The following is a 19,255-nucleotide window of genomic DNA, read 5'->3' on the forward strand; positions in this document are numbered from 1 at the left end:
TGGACAATGGAAAGTGGTCTCTGCTCCCATGTATTATATCTCCTGCCGTTGTGGCCTTGAGCAAAGCACTTAACCCCCCACAAAGTAAAATACTGCACTGATAGGCTACTGTATAAAACACCCTCCATCTGGAGAGCTACTGGGTGTGCAGGATTTTTATCCAACCCTGCTCAAACACACCAGAGTCTGCTTATGAAGGTCCTGTTGAGCAGCTGATTTTTGTTTTACAATGTGGTCTGTTCGAGCAGGGCTGGGGCAAAAGCCTGCACACCCAGTAGATCTCCTGGACTCTCCAGGAGGAGGGTTGGCCACCCTGCAACATTACAATTACAACCAAATACTATTTATGTCTTTATAAAATAATTATCTCATTCAATGAACCAGGGCTCCAATGGCTAAGGTGGGCGATGTAGCTAACTAAGATGTTTTTCTATTTGTAAGGTTAAAATATTCAGTGTTCAGGGGAGATCTTGACAGCATCGGAGTTACCTGTCAATTAGGCTATTCTAAGAATATTTTTTAACTTTGTCAGAATTACATGGCCAGTATTGAATAGAGGAGAATCACTGCCAATGTTGAGTGCTTGAGAGATGGTTTTACAACCAAAGTATGCAGCATTGGTTTCATCAACTGCACACCAGTATCAACTGTGTGTTGGCTGGCCATTTGCGTTACACACTAGTGCCGGTGGAAAGTTATTTTAGGACATCGGACATGACAATGACATCAATGCATGCTAATAGCTAAATAGTTAACTAGCAGAAAGCCAATTCAAAACATATTGTGTAGTTTGGCTGGTTAGCTAGTTAGTCTGTCATTATTTGACCTGCTGTGCAAATGTCTCTCTCTCGCTCCTCTGGCATGGGCCACTGGCACACACGCAGGTGATGCACACACCATGACTTTACCAGGATTTTCATTGCTATAACTAGGCAAATAACTCACTACCCATGATTATCAACAAATGTGCAAACGCGGCTAGGCTCGCTTTCAACTCAAAAACACATATTTCGACTGCATGATTAAAAGACTACTCGTGCCTGTCAGTGCAGGCCTACAATAATTATACTCCAATGTGCTCTGCAGAAATTAGGAGGACAGTGAGCAAAACATTGCATGCGGAGGACACTTTGATCCAATTATGATCCAATGATGATTACAGTAACCCAATTGTTTGATATTGTGATTTCTGCGCACATGCCTCTGTGCCTCCCAACATGCCTCTGTGTGTGTTAAACACAAATGCCTTTTCTCCAATTCTCCTGTAAGAAGTGCATTAATTTGGTCTAAACAGAGCTTGATCAGACTGACTAACCCATGTCATCATAACTTTGTCTGTGTCACAAATGGCACCCTATTCCCATATAGGGCCCTGGTCAAAAGCAGTGCACTTTATAGAGAATAGGGTGCCATTTTGGACACAACCATTGTCCTAGCATGGCAGGATTTGGAGAACATGCATTGTCTGAAGCAACCAGTACTAGTATTTAGTGCATCTGGAGCACTGTGTTTTTAGGGCTGGATAAAACTAAACCATCTGAGTATCAAATACATGAATAGAGAGAACAAGTATTTTATGTTCTCCTCTTGTTCCTATTATGACTGACTCTCAAAGTCATGGGGCGATGACATTATCACTATAAAGCCCACAGTCATGGTACACTGAAGCAATAAACCTACACTACCGTTCAAATGTTTGGGGTCACTTAGAAATGTCCTTGTTTTCGAAAGAAAAGCAATTTCTTTGTCCATTAAAATAACATCAAATTGATCAGAAATACAGTGTAGACATTGTTAATGTTGTAAATGGCTATTGTTGCTGGAAATGGCTGATTTTTAATGGATATCTACATAGGCGTACAGAGGCCCATTTTCAGCAACCATCAGTCCTGTGTTCCAATGGCACGTTGTGTTTGCTAATCCAAGTTTATCATTGTAAAAGGCTAATTGATCATTAGAAAACCATATTGCAATTATGTTAGCACATCTGAAAACTGTTGTGCTGATTAAAGAAGCAATAAAACTGGCCTTCTTGAGACTAGTTGAGTATCTGGAGCATCAGCAATTATGGGTTCGGTTACAGGCTCAAAATGGCCAGAAACAAATAACTTTCTTCTGAAACTCGTCAGTCTATTCTTGTTCTGATAAATGAAGGCTATTCCATACGAGAAATTGCCAAGAAACTGAAGATCTCGTACAACACTGTGTACTACTCCCTTCACAGAACAGCGCAAACTGGCTCTAACCATAATAGAAAGAGGAGTGGGAGGCCCCCGGTGCACAACTGAGCAAGAGGACAAATACATTAGAGTGTCTATTTTGAGAAACAGACGCCTCACAGGTCCTCAAATGGCAGCTTCATTTCTAAGTGACCCCAAACTTTTGAACGGTAGTGTATTTCACATTCCAAAGCGATCCCAAACCAGAACTGGAGAGAAATGAAATGTACATATTTATTGCCGTGAGGTAGGTCATGTTTTAAGCCTGCAAGAGTAAACAGATTCATAAACTCACTGAAGACAAATGTAAACAGATGAAATTGCTCCACTCACATTTCTAATGGCCAAAAGGGGTGAATATGTGTGTGTATGTTTATTCAATTTCTGTGTGTGTGTGTGTCTCTCTCTCTGTCTGTGAAAAGTGCCTGCCTATCTGTCTGAAGTGTGCTTTCTCTTCTCACAGTGTGTTGCTGTACACTGTCCTCCTCCAGGGTACGGATGGTTTTCTCTTGCTCGGCCACCAGGCTCCTCAGGTATCTGATTTCCTCTCTCTGGACCTCCAGCTCCCGGCCTCGCCTCGCCTCGGCCCAACTTTTTGTGCCATTCGTTCACCTGAGAACATTCATAAAGAAAACATGAGGAAAAACATATTTTTCCATGGAAGACAATGTACTGGAGTTTGGTGAAGAGGAATAGTTATAGTACTGGCCCACAGTGAGAAGAAAAGCTATACAATGGCAGAGTTGGGCTTTTGCAATTAAGACACTGAGGGATAGCAATACTAGCCTGTAATGAATAACAGTACTGAGCTAATGAAAACCAAGAGGGCTATAGTGTTTGGAACAGTCCGTCCTTGCCCACCCACCTTCTGAGCTCCCTTCACATCCTTCAGCATCGCTATGAGCTCCTCTAACCCTCTCAGCCTCAGCTCCAGCTCCTGTGCCTTCCCCTCTGCCCTCCTCCTCTCCTCCTCCACTCTCCTCTTCTCCTCCTGCACGGTCCCTCTATCCTCCTGCAGGCGCATCATGGTCTGAGAGAACTTCTCCTGCTGGGCTAAGGGTAGGTCTCCGGCAAACTGCCTGCGGAGAGACTGGATGGTCTGTTGGAGATGCCTGGCTCGGTTCCGGCCCTCCTGGCGAGCATGATTCAGCGATTTCTCGCGGGCGTCCAGTTTTTGTTCTGCGCGAAGCTTGTAGGCCTCCAGCTGCTGTATCCGGGTGGTGGTGGCCTCTAGTTTCCCTACAGTGGCTGATTCACTGAGCTGCAGAGCTACAATGTGCTGGTGGAGCTTGGCGATCAGGGCCCTCTCGTCTGACTGGGACTGGGTAAGCAAAGCAAGACAGAGCAGGAGGAAAATGTTAGCATTAGCAACAATGCTAGTAGTGAGATATATTTGAGCAACATGGTAGCTAGCTATTCAAACTATGCACAATAAATACCCAGGCATAGCACTCCAACCTAGCCTCACTCACAACTGTTTATTTTGAAAAGCTCTGGAATCATAGTTCAACTTTGTCAACTATTGAAAATAAGAAGATTTCTCATCTCGAGGTTGTGTTACTTGAATAGAATGAGGATGAGTTTGATGACTGGGGTTAAATAGAGTTGAATAGTGTAAGGGTTGGGTTGTCTTACCTGGTAGTCGAGGACCTGTCTCCTCAGAGCCTCTACCTCCTTCTCTCTGGAATGCTGTCTTGCCTCCAGGGCTGACACCTGCATATTAGCCACGTCAGATACCTCCCTCAACCTGGATACACAGCATGGGGTTTGCACCTTATCCCATTCATTTTACATTTTAGTCATTTAGCAGACGCTCTTATCCAGAGCAACTTACAGTTAGTGAGTGCATACATTACTATTATTATTATTATTATTTGTTTTTTCTTCACGACTGACATAAAACGCAAGCTTACCGGGCAGTAGTAGTAAAGCTTACTAAATCAGGGATGCGATCAGGGCAACATATATTTTGGCTAGGGCATTAGGTCAATTTCATTAATCAGAATCACATTCTTGTAAATAGAACTAGGTAACAGGAGGATATATCACAGATTACAAATGAGTGGATGTAGTACGTACTAAAAAAATAAAAATGTACTTTGAGGCCTCCACTCTGAGTTTGGCCTCAGCCTTCTCCAGCTGGGTGATCCTGGAGCGGTCGGCATCACTGGCGTCTTTAGACACGCTGTCGGCCAGCTCATCTCTCAGCTCCCGCTCCGTTCTCTGGGTCTCCAGGTACTGCTTTGTCAGCTGGGGAGAAACAACACTTAATGTTAGTGGCTCTGTGTCACTATTAGACATAATCCAGGTCATTGCATGGCCTTGTCCAGCCATGTTCTCTACTAAAGACAGGTGTTGAAAATTAGCATGATCTATACACTGAATGTACAAAACATTAGGAACACCTTCCTAATATTCAGTTGCACCCCCTTTTCCCCCTCTGAACAGCCTCAATTCGTTGGGGCATATACTCAACAAGGTGTTTAAAGCGTTCCACAGGGATGCTGGGTCATGTTGACTCCAATGCTTCCCACAGTTGTGTCAAGTTGGCTGGATGTCCTTTGGGTGGTGTACCATTCTTGATACACACAAGAAACTGTTGAGTGCGAAAGACTTTGTGTTACGGTATGTAACCCCGGTTTTCTGAAGGAGATCAGGGAGACATCTCACTATGGGACAAGCCCTCTTTTGCGGGTAATTGGTTGAAACCTTATTCAATCATACCTAACAGCAAATCAGATATTTGTGGGTGTATGCCTCGCGTGTCTATATAACACCCTGCACTGCTTTGGTTTCCTCATTCTAATAACTACCTCTTCCACGAGTCGTGCAAGAGGGGAAATCTGGTATGATGGCTCCCTCCTCTCCTTCAGAGACCCGGGGTTACATCCCGTAACCCAAGGTTCTCTTTCAGTCGACATCTCACTATGGGACACTTGCAAAATGCTCCATTGCCCAGAGGCCGTTTCCTGAGAAGCCTGATGTGCTACATGGTAACGTACCTGATCCATCCTACTCAGCTCCAGCGCCAAGGACTATGTGTGCCAGGGAGGGCAAAGTAACGTCCAGGCGATAGAACCTCACAAAGGTGTGAGGGGAAGCCCAACTAGCCGCCTGTCCCTTGCCCCACGGACAAGAGTCCCTGACGTACATCGACAACTTGATTGATCTGCGCGGACACTTGGGCTCAGGCAGCGGCGCACACATCCCAGCTGTTGTCGCACCTGCTCGCTCTAGGCTTCAGGATAAATCGTGCCAAAAGCTCGCTCTTACCGACCCAGCAGAAAATAATTTGGGATTGACGAGACAGATCTTGCTATGGAACTGTTCCATAGCAAGATCTGTCTCGTCAATCCCAAATTATTTTCTGCTGGGTCGGTAAGAGCGAGCTTTTGGCACGATTTATCCTGAAGCCTAGAGCGAGCAGGTGCGACAACAGCTGGGATGTGTGCGCCGCTGCCTGAGCCCAAGTGTCCGCGCAGATCAATCAAGTTGTCGATGTACGTCAGGACTCTTAAGCCTCTCTCCCGTAGGGGGGCTAGAGCGGCTTCGGCACACTTCGTGAATGTCCGTGGGGCAAGGGACAGACCGTATGATATTCGTAAGCTATGCCCTCGAAGGCGAACCTCAGATATCTGCTGTGTGCAGGATAAACTCTGATGTGGAAATAAGCATCGTTCACCACTCGTTTGGCCGAATCAAATCTAACAGCATGCAATACATTAGCATTCAAAATCTGTATACTCTCAGATGCTTGTGGAGGTGCCGTAAATCCAGGATGGGTTTGGGGACCAAGTCATAATGGCTGACGAAGCCCTGCTGAGGCTTCTTAGTGTTCCTCCTGTTCTGGGAGGGAGGCCTCATGGTGACGACCTGGGCGAACAAGGGCTTCTGGGGCTTCGGGGCTTGTTTCCATGGTAACAGGGAGCCCAGAGCCTCAGTCTCCTTTTTCTTAGAATCGAACCTCGGCTGTATCTCCGATATGGCTGGTCCAAATAGTCTGGTGGGATCGATCTGTCCATTCAGGATCTTTCCCATCTCCTTCTCAGACACCCTTTTGGTATGGTTGGCAAGGTGACTTAGCTCCATTAACTGCTCCTGGTCGACGGTGCCACCGTTCGCCAGGGAGTCGCACAGCTCTTTAGCCTGTACCGCCATGTAGAATGAGAGGAGGGACGCTGCGTTCACGGAGTGCCCCTCCTGAGCTGCAGATCAGTAGATCCTATCATATATGGACGCTGTGAAGCGGTCATTGGGATGAATGAGCTTGGGGGCAGAGTAACAGGAGCTCAAAGCCTTCGTGTCGAGGTGCTCAGCCAGGGTAGGCTCCACGGGAAGAAGGCTGAGTTATCCCGATGACTCCATGCCGTGAATATCCAAGTGGGGGTAGCCAGTCACAGGAGAAGGTGACTTGAGTGGCTCCACCCAGGAAGACTCCAACAACTCCAGACAGTCTGGGAAGTAGAATTGTAGAATTACTCTGACAGGAGATTCCATCCATCCTAGTCTTCTTGGAAGGTGGGGGAGGCGTGGGATACTCAACATCAAGTTTGGTGGCAGCACGTCTGATTGCCTCGAAAAAGGGGAGGTAAGTTATTGACTCCTGCCCTACCTCTTCAGTCTGGCTGGGTAGCACAAACTGAGCAGAAGGGAGAAATTCTTCTTCAGCGGTGTAATCCATCTCCTGGTCAGAGAGGGCGCTGCCTGATGCGGCAAGAGACATGCTGTCATCCTCACTTCCGGATTTGTCGGAATTAAGGAAGGTCCGCCCCTCCAGGAAAGATGGGGGTTCTCCGAATCAGCCTGAAGCGCAGGTGGAGGGGATGCCTGAGTAGCTTCTCCCTCCTCTGGGACTTCGTTATCAGCGGAGTTGTCCTCGAGCAAGGACGAGGCCTGGGCAATACTTCCCATGTACTTCCCTCTACATTAAGGACACCGGAGCCCAGCTGAGTGCAATGCACACAAGAGCCTCCATTGCGTGTTCAACGCTGAGGCAAGTAGTACAGAGCGGATGGGAATCCGTCCGGGACTTGCCAGGGCAAGCTTTGCTAGGCTTGCACTGCTTTTTCTCCCCCTTCCCTGATGACTTGGCCAGTAAGCCTGTAGACATCTTGTTTCGACCAGGACGGACGAAAGCAAATGGAATTGTAGGGGGTTAGCTAGCTAGCTAGCTACTCCACACGCTGCTACTAGGACGTGAAGTCGGGAGAGACACGGGGTAACGTGAGCTTGAGCCAGGTAAGCAGAAACAGAAAGATTTACCAGGTATGCTAGCTAATTAGCTGGCTATCTTTACCTGAGTTATGATAGCCAGCTGGCCAAACCGTCGCATGAAATACCAATTGCCGACTCGGTTATCTTTCACAGGGGAATGTAAAAGGGACGGTGCTTCAACGGTGGGGTGACACACTGAATGAAACAGCACCGCTCATGCTAACCAAACAAACCGAATGGAACTTTAGCCCAGAGGTTGCTAGCTAAAATGCCAGCGGTGCCGTTAGCCCACTAGCTAGCTAAGACACTCGAAAGTTCAGCTAGCTAACTCCGAAAGGTGGGAACTGACGGACAGCTAGAGACCATGGGTAGAAGTAGCTAAAACTTGTGGGAACCTTCTATTGACGGGATGCAAAAGCATTGGAGCTAGCTAGCTAATGATGCTAATTGTGTGTAGGCCAGGCAACAGGTGTACTATAGCTAGACAATGACAAAAGGTGCTGCTAACAAGCTAACTGAGGTAACTTCACGCGGAAAGTGAAGCTGAAATTAGCAGAATTCCTGAAAATAGAAAATAAGCCACTCAACGCTCCGTGGTGGGGTGGTAACCCACACCGAAAGGAACAGTTAAGTTGAGAACGAGTTTTCTGAAGAAAGCTGCTTAGCGGGCTAGTAACCAGATAGTAACCAAATAGACTCGTGAAGGGGCAAAGAATGAGGAAACCAGAGCAGTGCAGTGTGTTATATAGACATGCAGGGCGTACACCCACAAAGCTCTGATTGGCCTGTTAGGCATGATTTAATAAGGTTTCAACCAATGAACCGCAAAAGAGGGCGTGTCCCATAGTGAGATGTTGAACCGAGTCGACTGAAAGAGAACCCAGCAGCGTTGCAGTTCTTGACGCAAACCGGTGCGCCTGGCATCTACTACCATACCCCTTTCAAAGGCACTTAAATATTTTGTCTTGCCCATTCACTCTCTGAATGGCACACATATACACAATCCATGTCTCAATTGTCTCAAGGCTTAAAAATCCTTCTTTAACCTGTCTCCTCCCCTTCATATACAATGATTGAAGTGGATTTAACAAGTGACATCAATAAGGGATCATAGCTTTATCCTGGATTCAACTGGTCAGTCCAAGTCATGGCAAGAGCAGGTGTTCATAATGTTTTGTACACTCAGTGTACACACCATCTATAAAATGCAAAATCTGATTATTTATTCAATGTGTCCATGTGTTTGTATCTGTCACTATCCAATAAACTATCAAATGAAATTCTAGAAGAAGTTTCCTTTAATGTCCATTGCCACAGGAAACAGAGATTTGTCTTTTTACTTTATTCCCTCCCTAACTCCTTCACTATGAAGATAGCTCTCTCATCTCTCCTACCTCGGTGAACTTGGTCTCCAGCTCCACGTTGCGCTCCTCCACCTGTCTGAGGGAGTTCCTGAGGTGTTCATCTGAGGGAGTTCCTGAGGCGGCCCTCTGCCGCGCATTCTGATCCTTCATCTCCAGCATGGTGATCCTTCCGGGGGCAGAAACAATCTCACTGTTGGACACCGCCTTCGCTGCTTTGTCCATGCTGCTCTCACCACCCGAGAGCAAAGGAATGATCCCAGGTGAAAAATCACAGCAGGGCTTCTGAGAGACACTATGAGCTCACTGATTTCACAGTTACTTTTTTTGTTTGTCTCTGGGTGAATTTTTCCATGCTATGTTGTCATCCAACGATTGGCACGCCATCTCCATGTTCTAAACGTGAAAATAGAAAAGACATGAAAAGCGTATCAAATTATACACACTCAGTTGTGAACCTTTGCATACTTAATGTGTTGGTGTGCTCCCATGCCTGCTCCAGAGTGTGGAGTTCCTCCTTGGTAATCTCCAGCTCTTTATTGAGGGCAGAAATGTGCTCACCAAGGGACACATTCTCACCCTAAGATATAAGGAAAAATGTACAGTTAGCAACAATAATTTGAGGCCCCTTACACTTCAGTGTTGGGATGCAAAAATTCTAGCAAAATGTACAGCGCATAGAATTAAAAAGGTATTGTCAGACATTATTCATTCTAATCAGACAGGTTTTTTTTACATGGACGATACATTGGAGATAATATAAGGCAAGTACTGGAAACAATAGAACACTATGAACAATCTGGGAAACCAGGCCTGCTATTCATAGCTGATGATTCATGTTTTCTTGAATCCCTCCACAGCCTCATAGAGGATCTAGATACATTTCCTAACCTCTCTGGATTACAACCAAATTATGATAAATTTACTATATTACGTACTGATCACTAAAAAATACAACTTTTACATTACTGTGTAGTTTACCAATAAAATGGTCTGATGGTGATGTGGATATACTCGGTATACATATTCCAAAATAAATAAATGATCTCATTCCAATACATTTTAACAGAAAGTTAGCAAAAATAGATAAGATCTTGCTACCATGGAAAAGTAAATACCTGTCTATTTGTGGAAAAAAATCACCCTGATCCCAGTTTACCTATTTGCTTATGGTCTTGCCTACACCTAGCGAAACGTTTTTTTTTTTATTATACGAGAAAAAAATATTCAATTTTATTTGGAACGGCAAGCCAGACAAAATTAAATGGGCCTATTTATATAATGAATATGAATTCGGAGGACAGAAATTATTAAATATTAAAGCATTAGACCTATCACTAAAAGCTTCAGTCATATTAAAGTTATACGTAAATCCGAACTGGTTCTCTAGCAAATTAGTAAGATTGTCTCACCCCATGTTCAAGAATGGCCTTTTCCCTTTATTCAGATTACAACCTCTCACTTTCAGTTATTTGAAAAGGAACTCATCTCCCAAATATCACTATTTCTAAAACAAGCCATAGAAAGTTGGTTGCAATTTCAATGTAATCCTCCAGAAACGACAGAACAAATAATGCAACAAAGTGTTTAAACTCAAATATACGAATTGATAAAAAACTTTTTTTGAGAAAATGTTTAAAAAAGGTATAATCTTCGTAAATTATATCATATTTTTGACGTACCGATTCCATGGCAAATGGTTTATGAACTGATACGCAATACGACACCGGATTCAAAACTTAAAATGTTTCAATTTAAATTATTATACACAATTCTTGCTACCAATAGAATGTTATTTATATGGGGGATACAATCTTCCCAGCTCTGCAGATTTTGCTGCGAAGAGACAGAATCATTAGATCATTTGTTTTGGTACTGTCCATTTGTAGCTTGGTTTTGGTCACAGGTCCAGGAATGGCTGAAGGATTGCAATATTTACCTGGAGCTAACCCTGCAGATAGCACTACTGGGTGATCTGAAAAGTCAAAGTCAATTGATCAATAATATAATAATACTTTAGCAAAATTGTTTATTTACAATTTACAATCTGTAGAAACAATGAGAATAGAAGGGTTCAGAACATTTGTGAAACATCACAGTACATTTGAAAAATATATGGCAAATAGAAATCCAATATGGATGGCGTTAAGAGATAGATGGGAGAGGTTGAATGGAGCTGAAGGTTGGGACTAATAACAACTAATAACAACAAGATAACTAATGTAAAACATACTGTGTCCATAATAAGTATATAGGTTAAGAACTTTTGTGAAAGACCACAGTTTGAAAGATATGGCATATAGAAGCAAACCGGATGGACATCATGAAAATGATCGGAGAGGTTGAGGGTAGCGGAAGTTCAGGAGTAAAAACTAACAAAATATAACTATTATAAAATAGACTTTGTGTCCATAAAATGTATATAGTATGTATAAGCTGGAAGTATAGGCCTAAGCGTTGTTGTTCACTAGTTTACTCCAATTAAGGGAGGGGTGGTGGGGTTGGAAAGTAATAAAGGAAAATATATATTTTTAAAGGATATGTATATAATCTTCGTAAAGATTGGGGGAAAAAAGTGGGGGAAAAAAAGTATTTAGTCAGCCACCAATTGTGCAAGTTCTCCCACTTAAAAAGATGAGAGAGGCCTGTAATTTTCATCATAGGTACACGTCAACTATGACAGACAAAATGAGATTTTTTTTATCCAGAAAATCACATTGTAGGATTGTTAATGAATTTATTTGCAAATTATGGTGGAAAATAAGTATTTGGTCAATAACAAAAGTTTCTCAATACTTTGTTATATACCCTTTGTTGGCAATGACACAGGTCAAACGTTTTCTGTAAGTCTTCACAAGGTTTTCACACACTGTTGCTGGTATTTTGGCCCATTCCTCCATGCAGATCTCCTCTAGAGCAGTGATGTTTTGGGGCTGTTGCTGTTGCTGGGCAACACGGACTTTCAACTCCCTCCAAAGATTTTCTATGGGCTTGAGATCTGGAGACTGGCTAGGCCACTCCAGGACCTTGAAATGCTTCTTACGAAGCCACTCCTTCGTTGCCCGGGCGGTGTGTTTGGGATCATTGTCATGCTGAAAGACCCAGCCACGTTTCATCTTCAATGCCCTTGCTGATGGAAGGAGGTTTTCACTCAAAATCTCACGATACATGGCCCCATTCATTCTTTCCTTTACACGGATCAGTCGTCCTGGTCCCTTTGCAGAAAAACAGCCCCAAAGCATGATGTTTCCACCCCCATGCTTCACAGTAGGTATGGTGTTCTTTGGATGCAACTCAGCATTCTTTGTCCTCCAAACACGACGAGTTGAGTTTTTACCAAAAAGTTATATTTTGGTTTCATCTGACCATATGACATTCTCCCAATCCTCTTCTGGATCATCCAAATGCACTCTAGCAAACTTCAGACGGGCCTGGACATGTACTGGCTTAAGCAGGGGGACACGTCTGGCACTGCAGGATTTGAGTCCCTGGCGGCGTAGTGTGTTTCTGATGGTAGGCTTTGTTACTTTGGTCCCAGCTCTCTGCAGGTCATTCACTAGGTCCCCCGTGTGGTTCTGGGATTTTTGCTCACCGTTCTTGTGATCATTTTGACCCCACGGGGTGAGATCTTGCGTGGAGCCCCAGATCGAGGGAGATTATCAGTGGTCTTGTATGTCTTCCATTTCCTAATAATTGCTCCCACAGTTGATTTCTTCAAACCAAGCTGCTTACCTATTGCAGATTCAGTCTTCCCAGCCTGGTGCAGGTCTACAATTTTGTTTCTGGTGTCCTTTGACAGCTCTTTGGTCTTGGCCATAGTGGAGTTTGGAGTGTGACTGTTTGAGGTTGTGGACAGGTGTCTTTTATACTGATAACAAGTTCAAACAGGTGCCATTAATACAGGTAACGAGTGGAGGACAGAGGAGCCTCTTAAAGAAGAAGTTACAGGTCTGTGAGAGACAGAAATCTTGCTTGTTTGTAGGTGACCAAATACTTATTTTCCACCATAATTTGCAAACAAATTCATTAAAAATCCTACAATGTGATTTTCTGGAATTTTTTTTCTCAATTTGTCTGTCATAGTTGACATGTACCTATGATGAAAATTACAGGCCTCTCTCATCTTTTTAAGTGGGAGAACTTGCACAATTGGTGGCTGACTAAATACTTTTTTTCCCCCACTGTATATATATAAACAGTGCTAATAGTACCTCAAAAGTAATATTAATCAAAAAATAACTATTGACCATGCCAAAAGAGTTGAAAATGAAAGTTTTGAGTGAGGAAAATAAGGTTTCAATTCTGGCTTTACTGGCAGAGGGATACAGTGAGCTTCAGGTTGCTTCCATCCTTAACATTTCAAAGACGGCGGTTCATAAGAACAAGGTCAAGCAGCAGACATTGGAGACAACAAAGCTACAGACTGGCAGAGGGCGAAAACGACTCTCTACTGACCAGGATGACTGCCAACTCATTCGAATGTCACTCAACAACCGTAGGATGACATCAAGTGACCTACACAAATAATGGCAAACGGCAGCTGGGGTGAAGTGCACGGCGAGGACGGTTCAAAACAGGCTCCTAGTGGCAGGGCTGAAGTCGTGCAAAGCTAGAAAAAAGTTTCTGGCTCCCTTCATCAATGAGAAGCAAAGAAGAGCCAGGCTGAGGTTTGCAAAATACCATAAGGATTGGACCGTAGAGGACTGGAGTAAGGTCATCTTCTCTGATAAGTCAAATTTTCAGCTTTGCCCAACACCTGGTCGTCTAATGGTTAGACGGAGACCTGGAGAGGCCTACAAGCCACATTGTCTCGCACCCACTGTGAAATTTGGTGGAGGATCTGTGATGATCTGGGGGTGCTTCAGCAAGGCTGGAATCGGGCAGATTTGTCTTTGTCAAGGACGAATAAATCAAGCCACGTACAAGGTTGTCCTGGAAGAAAACTTGACCTTGTCATGGCCAGCCCAATCTCCAGACCTGAACCCCATTGAAAACTTCTGGAATGTGATCAAGAGGAAGACGGATGGTCACAAGCCATCAAACAAAGCTGAGCTGCTTGAATTCTTGCGCCACGAGTGGCATAAAGTCACCCAACATCAATGTGAAAGACTGGTGGAGAGCATGCCAAGACGCATGAAAGCTGTGATTGAAAATCAGGGTTATTCCACCAAATATTGATTTTTGAACTCTTCCTAAGTTAAAACATTACTATTGTGTTGTTTAAAAATGAACATGAACTTATTTTCTTTGCATTATTTGAGGTCTGACAAAATAATATAATATAATATAATATGCCATTTATCCAAAGCGATTTACAGTCATGTGTGCATGGTCCCGGGGATCGAACCCACTACCCTGGCGTTACAAGCGCCATGCTCTACCAATTGAGCTACAGAGTTCTTTGCAACTCTGCCTAGAAGGTCAGCATCCCGGAGTTTCTTGGTAATTTCTCGCATGGAATAGCCTTCATTTCTCAGAACAAGAATAGACTGACGAGTTTCAGAAGAAAGTTATTTGTTTCTGGCCATTTTGAGCCTATAATCAAATAAATTGCTGATGCTGCAGATACTCAACTAGTCTCAAGAAGGACAGTTTTATTGCTTCTTTAAATCAGCACAACAGTTTTCAGCTGTGCTAACATAATTGCAAAATGGTTTTCTAATGATCAATTAGCCTTTTAAAATGATAAACTTGGATTAGCAAACACAACGTGCCATTGGAACACAGGACTGATGGTTGCTGATAATGGGCCTCTGTATGCCTATGTAGATATTCCATTAAAAATCAGCCGTTTCCAGCAACAATAGCCATTTACAACATTAACAATGTCTACACTGTATTTCTGATCAATTTGATGTTATTTTAATGGACAATTTTTTTTATTTTCTTTCGAATTTCTAAGTGACCCCAAACTTTTGAACGGTAATGTATATATTGTTGTTTTCCTACCTCTAGGTGTTGAAGGTTGGTGGTCCTTTTTACCAGGTGGTTGTCTATCTGCAGCATATCCCTGTACTTCACCATCAGCTCTGTGTACTGTTTATTGGCTCTTTCTGCAGCCCTGACATCTTATAAGCAGCTATTTCCTACAAAAGTGGAAAGTAAGAAAATGCTATATCAAGTCTTGTAAAGAAAACTATTGATTCTTCCTTAAAGGTATACAATGCAGAACTCCCTCCACCATTTCATGGTTGCTAAAATTCTAATAGTTTGCCTAATTTCAGTTTGTGACAAAACAAGCAAGCATAGTGTAGAGAATCATTGTACCATCTAAATTGATGTGAAATATATTTTCCATAACCAAAAATATTGTATTTTCAGCTGTTTGAAGCTGGGGTACAAAACCAAAAGTAAAAGACACAAAAAACTAAACTTAAGAATGGGAAGCATAGAAATAACACATATAGAACAGATCTACCGCTTCTTAGACTTGCTTTCAATGAAAATAACAGATCTATAACTCACATTTCTAATTGAATTTTGTCAGGTTGCCCAAAAAGTTACATCTTGCAGCTTTAAAACGGGTTAAATTGATTATCTATACCAGTCATTAAAAAATATACACTACACAGTTATTTATTGGCAGTATGAAACCATCTACACTTGACCCTACTTTTATTGTTCCTCAATAGGTGTATGCAATATGGCGACATTTCAGCCAATCAGAGGGCATGTGTACCTTGTATCTGATCAGGTATCCTATCCTCTGTGTGACGGAGGCCTGCATGGTGCTGAAGTCATTGTTCAGGTTGCTGTTCTTGCGGAGGTGCTGCTCCTGCTCCAGCAGGGTGGTGTAACGATGTGTCAGGGTCTTCTCGTTCACACGCAGCACCGTCATCCTGCCACCTGCCTCCACAGCTCCTCTGGATCCTTCTGCAGTGCCTCCAGCCAGTGCTATTGGACACAGAGGGGATTAGAAATACATAATGCCTAAGTTTAGAGATACAGTGTTTGAGCCACTTGTGTGAATGCGTAATGTTTGGCTCTGTCACTCACATTGAACTCTTTGATCTTCACTGTCCACCTCCTTCTGCTCCTCTAGCTTGTTCTTCATCTCTGTGAAAGTATGTCTCTCCTTCTGCCAGGCCTCCTTCTCACTACAATCATCATAATACACAGAGATAAGTTAGAGTTTTGTGTTCTTTTCAGCTTTGTGGGTATCAGTTTTGGTGTACGTAGGTGTGTCACGAGGACCACGTTCAAATGACACATTGCCTTTTCTGGTGCCATAAAAAATAGGGGGCTGGCCCGACATTACTATTCTTAACGATAATGGGGGATGTCCATGTTGATATTTTTAAGCTTATGGGTGTGTTTTGATTTGTTAGGTGCCAAGCACCACTGTAATACATTTACAGTAAGTTTGGTCCTCAATCTGCAGATCATCCCAACCAACTGGTCTACTGTACCTTTGGTGCTCCTTGTAGAGATGATCCTCACAGCAAACTTCCCCTTGTACTCCTCCAAGGCTGCCACCAGCTGCTGGCTTGACTCCTCCTCGTTTTTGAACTCCTATAAAATAACATTGTGTGTGTGAAAATGTCTCTCAGATCATTTGAGAGAAATGTTACAGAGAGAAAGACAATAGATGGTGCGTTTTTGAGATCGACTCAATTGCAGTCGCCCACTGCAAGGTTGTCAATCTCAAACACAACCAATTAGGAAAACAGCTGTAGGCGGAGTTGGGTGAGACTGACCTGTAACAGTCGAATGGCAAACTCATTCAGAGAGCTGATGATCTCAGTGCTGGATGGGGCCATGTCGTCGGGGAGATTCAGGGTCCTAAAGATCACCCCGTCCCGTCCAGACTCATAATGGACCTACATTTATAGTCTTTTCACTCTGTCCAGCTTGCGAACAGTCATCGAATAGAAAGCTAGACAGACAGTCAGGGAGCATCGAAAATTCCAAAAGGGATGGATAGATAACAATTTTTTGCACATTTTGACGGCTATGAAATATTATAAATATTGGTTTTTACTCCTTTTTCTCCCCAATTTAGTGATATCCAATTGGTAGTTACAGTCTTGTCCCATCGCTGCAACTCCCGTACGGACTCGGGAGAGGTGAAGGTCGAGAGCCGACCCTGCCAAACCGCATTGCTTCTTGACACACTGCTCTCTTAACCCGGAAGCCAGCCGCACCAATGTGTCGGAGGAAACACCATACAGCTGGCAACCGAAGTCAGCGTGCATGCGCCCGGCTCACCACAAGGAGTCGCTAGAGCGTGATGGGACAAGGACATCCCAGCCCGGCCAAACCCTCCCCTAACCCGGACAATGCTAGGCCAATTGTGCGCTGCCTCATGTGTCTCCCGGTTGCGGCCGGCTGCGACACAGCCCTGGATTGAACCCGGATCTGTAGTGACGCCTCTAGCACTGCGATGCAGTGCCTTAGACCGCTGCGCCACTCGGGAAGACGAATGCGGCCCACGGGGAAAATGAGTTTGACACCCCTGCCTTAAGCTATTGAGGTGGAGTGAAATTACAGTGTCAGTATGTAAAAGGTTTATATGGATTGGATGACATTACTACTTCCCACTGAGTTATTCGTAGTCTGCAGGTACCTGACTGCTTCTGCCTTTAACAACACTACCTTGTTGCCTTGCCAAACGGTCTGCCTGTGGCAAGATAATAAATAACAAGTTGACTAAAAAAAACAAATTAACAAGTTGGCTCATGCACAAATTCATCTTGTTACTCCTATGACCAGAGAAAGTTAAATATTCCTCTATATTAAAAAAACACACAGCCGCTAATAACAATGCAAGCCTGTCGACACACTTTGCTAACTCATTCATTGAAGCTCCAGTGCTGGTTGCACCGCGAGTGGAGAAGCGCATTTCATGGATTATAAAAGTGTGGAATAAAAAGTGTTGACAGAGTTGAATAAAACTTCAACATGAACACTCATAAAAGCAGCAGCTCTTTCCTGTATTTGTTGACAGTCTCTCTCTTGTCATGGTTTTAGACATTTTGAAATCACAGTATCAACGAGGAAGCTGCAGACATGACACGGTGATCTGAGCAATCCGATTGGCTAGCGGTAGGTCTAGTAGGAGGAATTTGTACCTTCAGACACATGAAATGGTTCAAAATGGGAACACTTCACCTGTCCAGCGCACAGGGCAGCTGAAATAAGTACACTTATCTGCAACAGCGCAAGACAAAGAAAAAGTAGGAATGCAAGGATTTATCGTTGTTTTTTTTTATATAAATGTTTCGCGATCGACTAGGAATGCCTTGGAGATCGACCAGTCGATTGCGATCGACCATTTGGTGACCACTGATCTACACTCATGAATCAGTGAAAGATCATTCTGTGGCTTTCTCATAACAAGCCCTACATCCTGTACAGTAAGTCAGTAAGTGTCACCAGCCAGCTGGATACAATTTTTTTGCCTTTGACCAGTTGACTCATGGCGCTGGCAGATTCCTCCCGAGCTGACCTCATTTCCGGTCTGATCTCGTCGTTCATTCCTGTCAGCTGGTCTACCTGGGCCTTCAGGTGAAGGCTGGCGTCAAACTTCCCATCAGAGTTCTTCATCATGGCCTGGAACATGGAACATGGGAGCAGGGTTGGGGTCAAAAATGTGTATAATAAAGTGAGAACATATCAAATGTGGACAGCTGTGATGGTGCAACTGGCTGCACTTACATGGACCAGCCTCTCCAGACCGAAGACAGCAGCTTGTGAAGAGGGGTTTTTCTGTTGAGTGTCCTGGATTGCCTGAAGTATCTCCTTCATAACTTGTTCCAGCTGCTTGTTCTACATAAACAATGCTTCAACTAAGGGACACATAGAAGAAGACAGCAGAGCTTATCTAACTGTGTACAGGGATTCCTTTGGACATCCACAGTATCTGTTCAATGCATTGACAGCACCAAGTCCTTTACTAGGAAATAGTATTGAGGAAGATATAGTGTACAATTCTGACAGCATATAGCTAGTGAAATGCAGAGTAGCCATCCCCGTACTTCAACCTTTCCTACTGTACGATATAACCCCAGTTTGTACCTACAATTGGATTTAAACTGAGATGTCTGGGTCCTCTGAAGCGCCAACTCTCTCTCCTTATGGTTCAGCTCTCTCCTCAGATGCTCATACTGTAAAACATGTGGGAAATGATGTACATAAGAAAGCATATACAGTGCATTCAGAAAATATTCTGACCCCTTGACTTTCTCTAGAATTGATTAAATTGTTTTTTTCCCTCATCAATCTACACACAATACCCCATAATAACAAAGTGAAAACACATTTTTGGAAATTTTTGTACAGCTATAGATATGATTGTGCAAACGTCAAATTATAGGAAGAGGATTGCCATAATAAATAAATATGTAGCTCCAAAAATTGTTTGGTGATCATGAATATTAACGGTTTACTTTGCAAGCTCATCAGCAATGGGGCAACACTTACTAGCATAGGCCAACTGGTATTTTGGTATGTAACAACCGC

The 19,255-nt window shown here is 43.6% G+C and overlaps 1 protein-coding gene across 1 annotated transcript in view; it reads right to left on the reverse strand.

Annotated features, from left to right (window-relative positions):
- The window catches only part of LOC123485422 (centrosomal protein of 290 kDa-like), a gene marked incomplete at its 3' end in the record, with an annotated part of 42,266 nt that overhangs the window by 17,017 nt on the left and 5,994 nt on the right, over positions 1-19,255 (reverse strand). The window contains exons 8-20 of the mRNA XM_045216323.1: positions 18,452-18,562; positions 18,243-18,346; positions 16,492-16,576; positions 16,191-16,306; positions 15,791-15,891; positions 15,474-15,688; positions 9,253-9,374; positions 8,828-9,020; positions 5,964-6,365; positions 4,318-4,469; positions 3,855-3,966; positions 3,085-3,540; positions 2,716-2,831 (exon numbers count right to left, since the gene is read on the reverse strand). Coding sequence (XP_045072258.1) covers positions 2,716-2,831; positions 3,085-3,540; positions 3,855-3,966; positions 4,318-4,469; positions 5,964-6,365; positions 8,828-9,020; positions 9,253-9,374; positions 15,474-15,688; positions 15,791-15,891; positions 16,191-16,306; positions 16,492-16,576; positions 18,243-18,346; positions 18,452-18,562 — 2,285 coding nt within the window. The remainder of the gene's footprint in view (positions 1-2,715; positions 2,832-3,084; positions 3,541-3,854; positions 3,967-4,317; positions 4,470-5,963; positions 6,366-8,827; positions 9,021-9,252; positions 9,375-15,473; positions 15,689-15,790; positions 15,892-16,190; positions 16,307-16,491; positions 16,577-18,242; positions 18,347-18,451; positions 18,563-19,255) is intronic.

The sequence above is a fragment of the Coregonus clupeaformis genome, unplaced genomic scaffold (genome assembly GCF_020615455.1).
Source record: "Coregonus clupeaformis isolate EN_2021a unplaced genomic scaffold, ASM2061545v1 scaf0683, whole genome shotgun sequence".
NCBI lineage: Eukaryota > Metazoa > Chordata > Actinopteri > Salmoniformes > Salmonidae > Coregonus > Coregonus clupeaformis.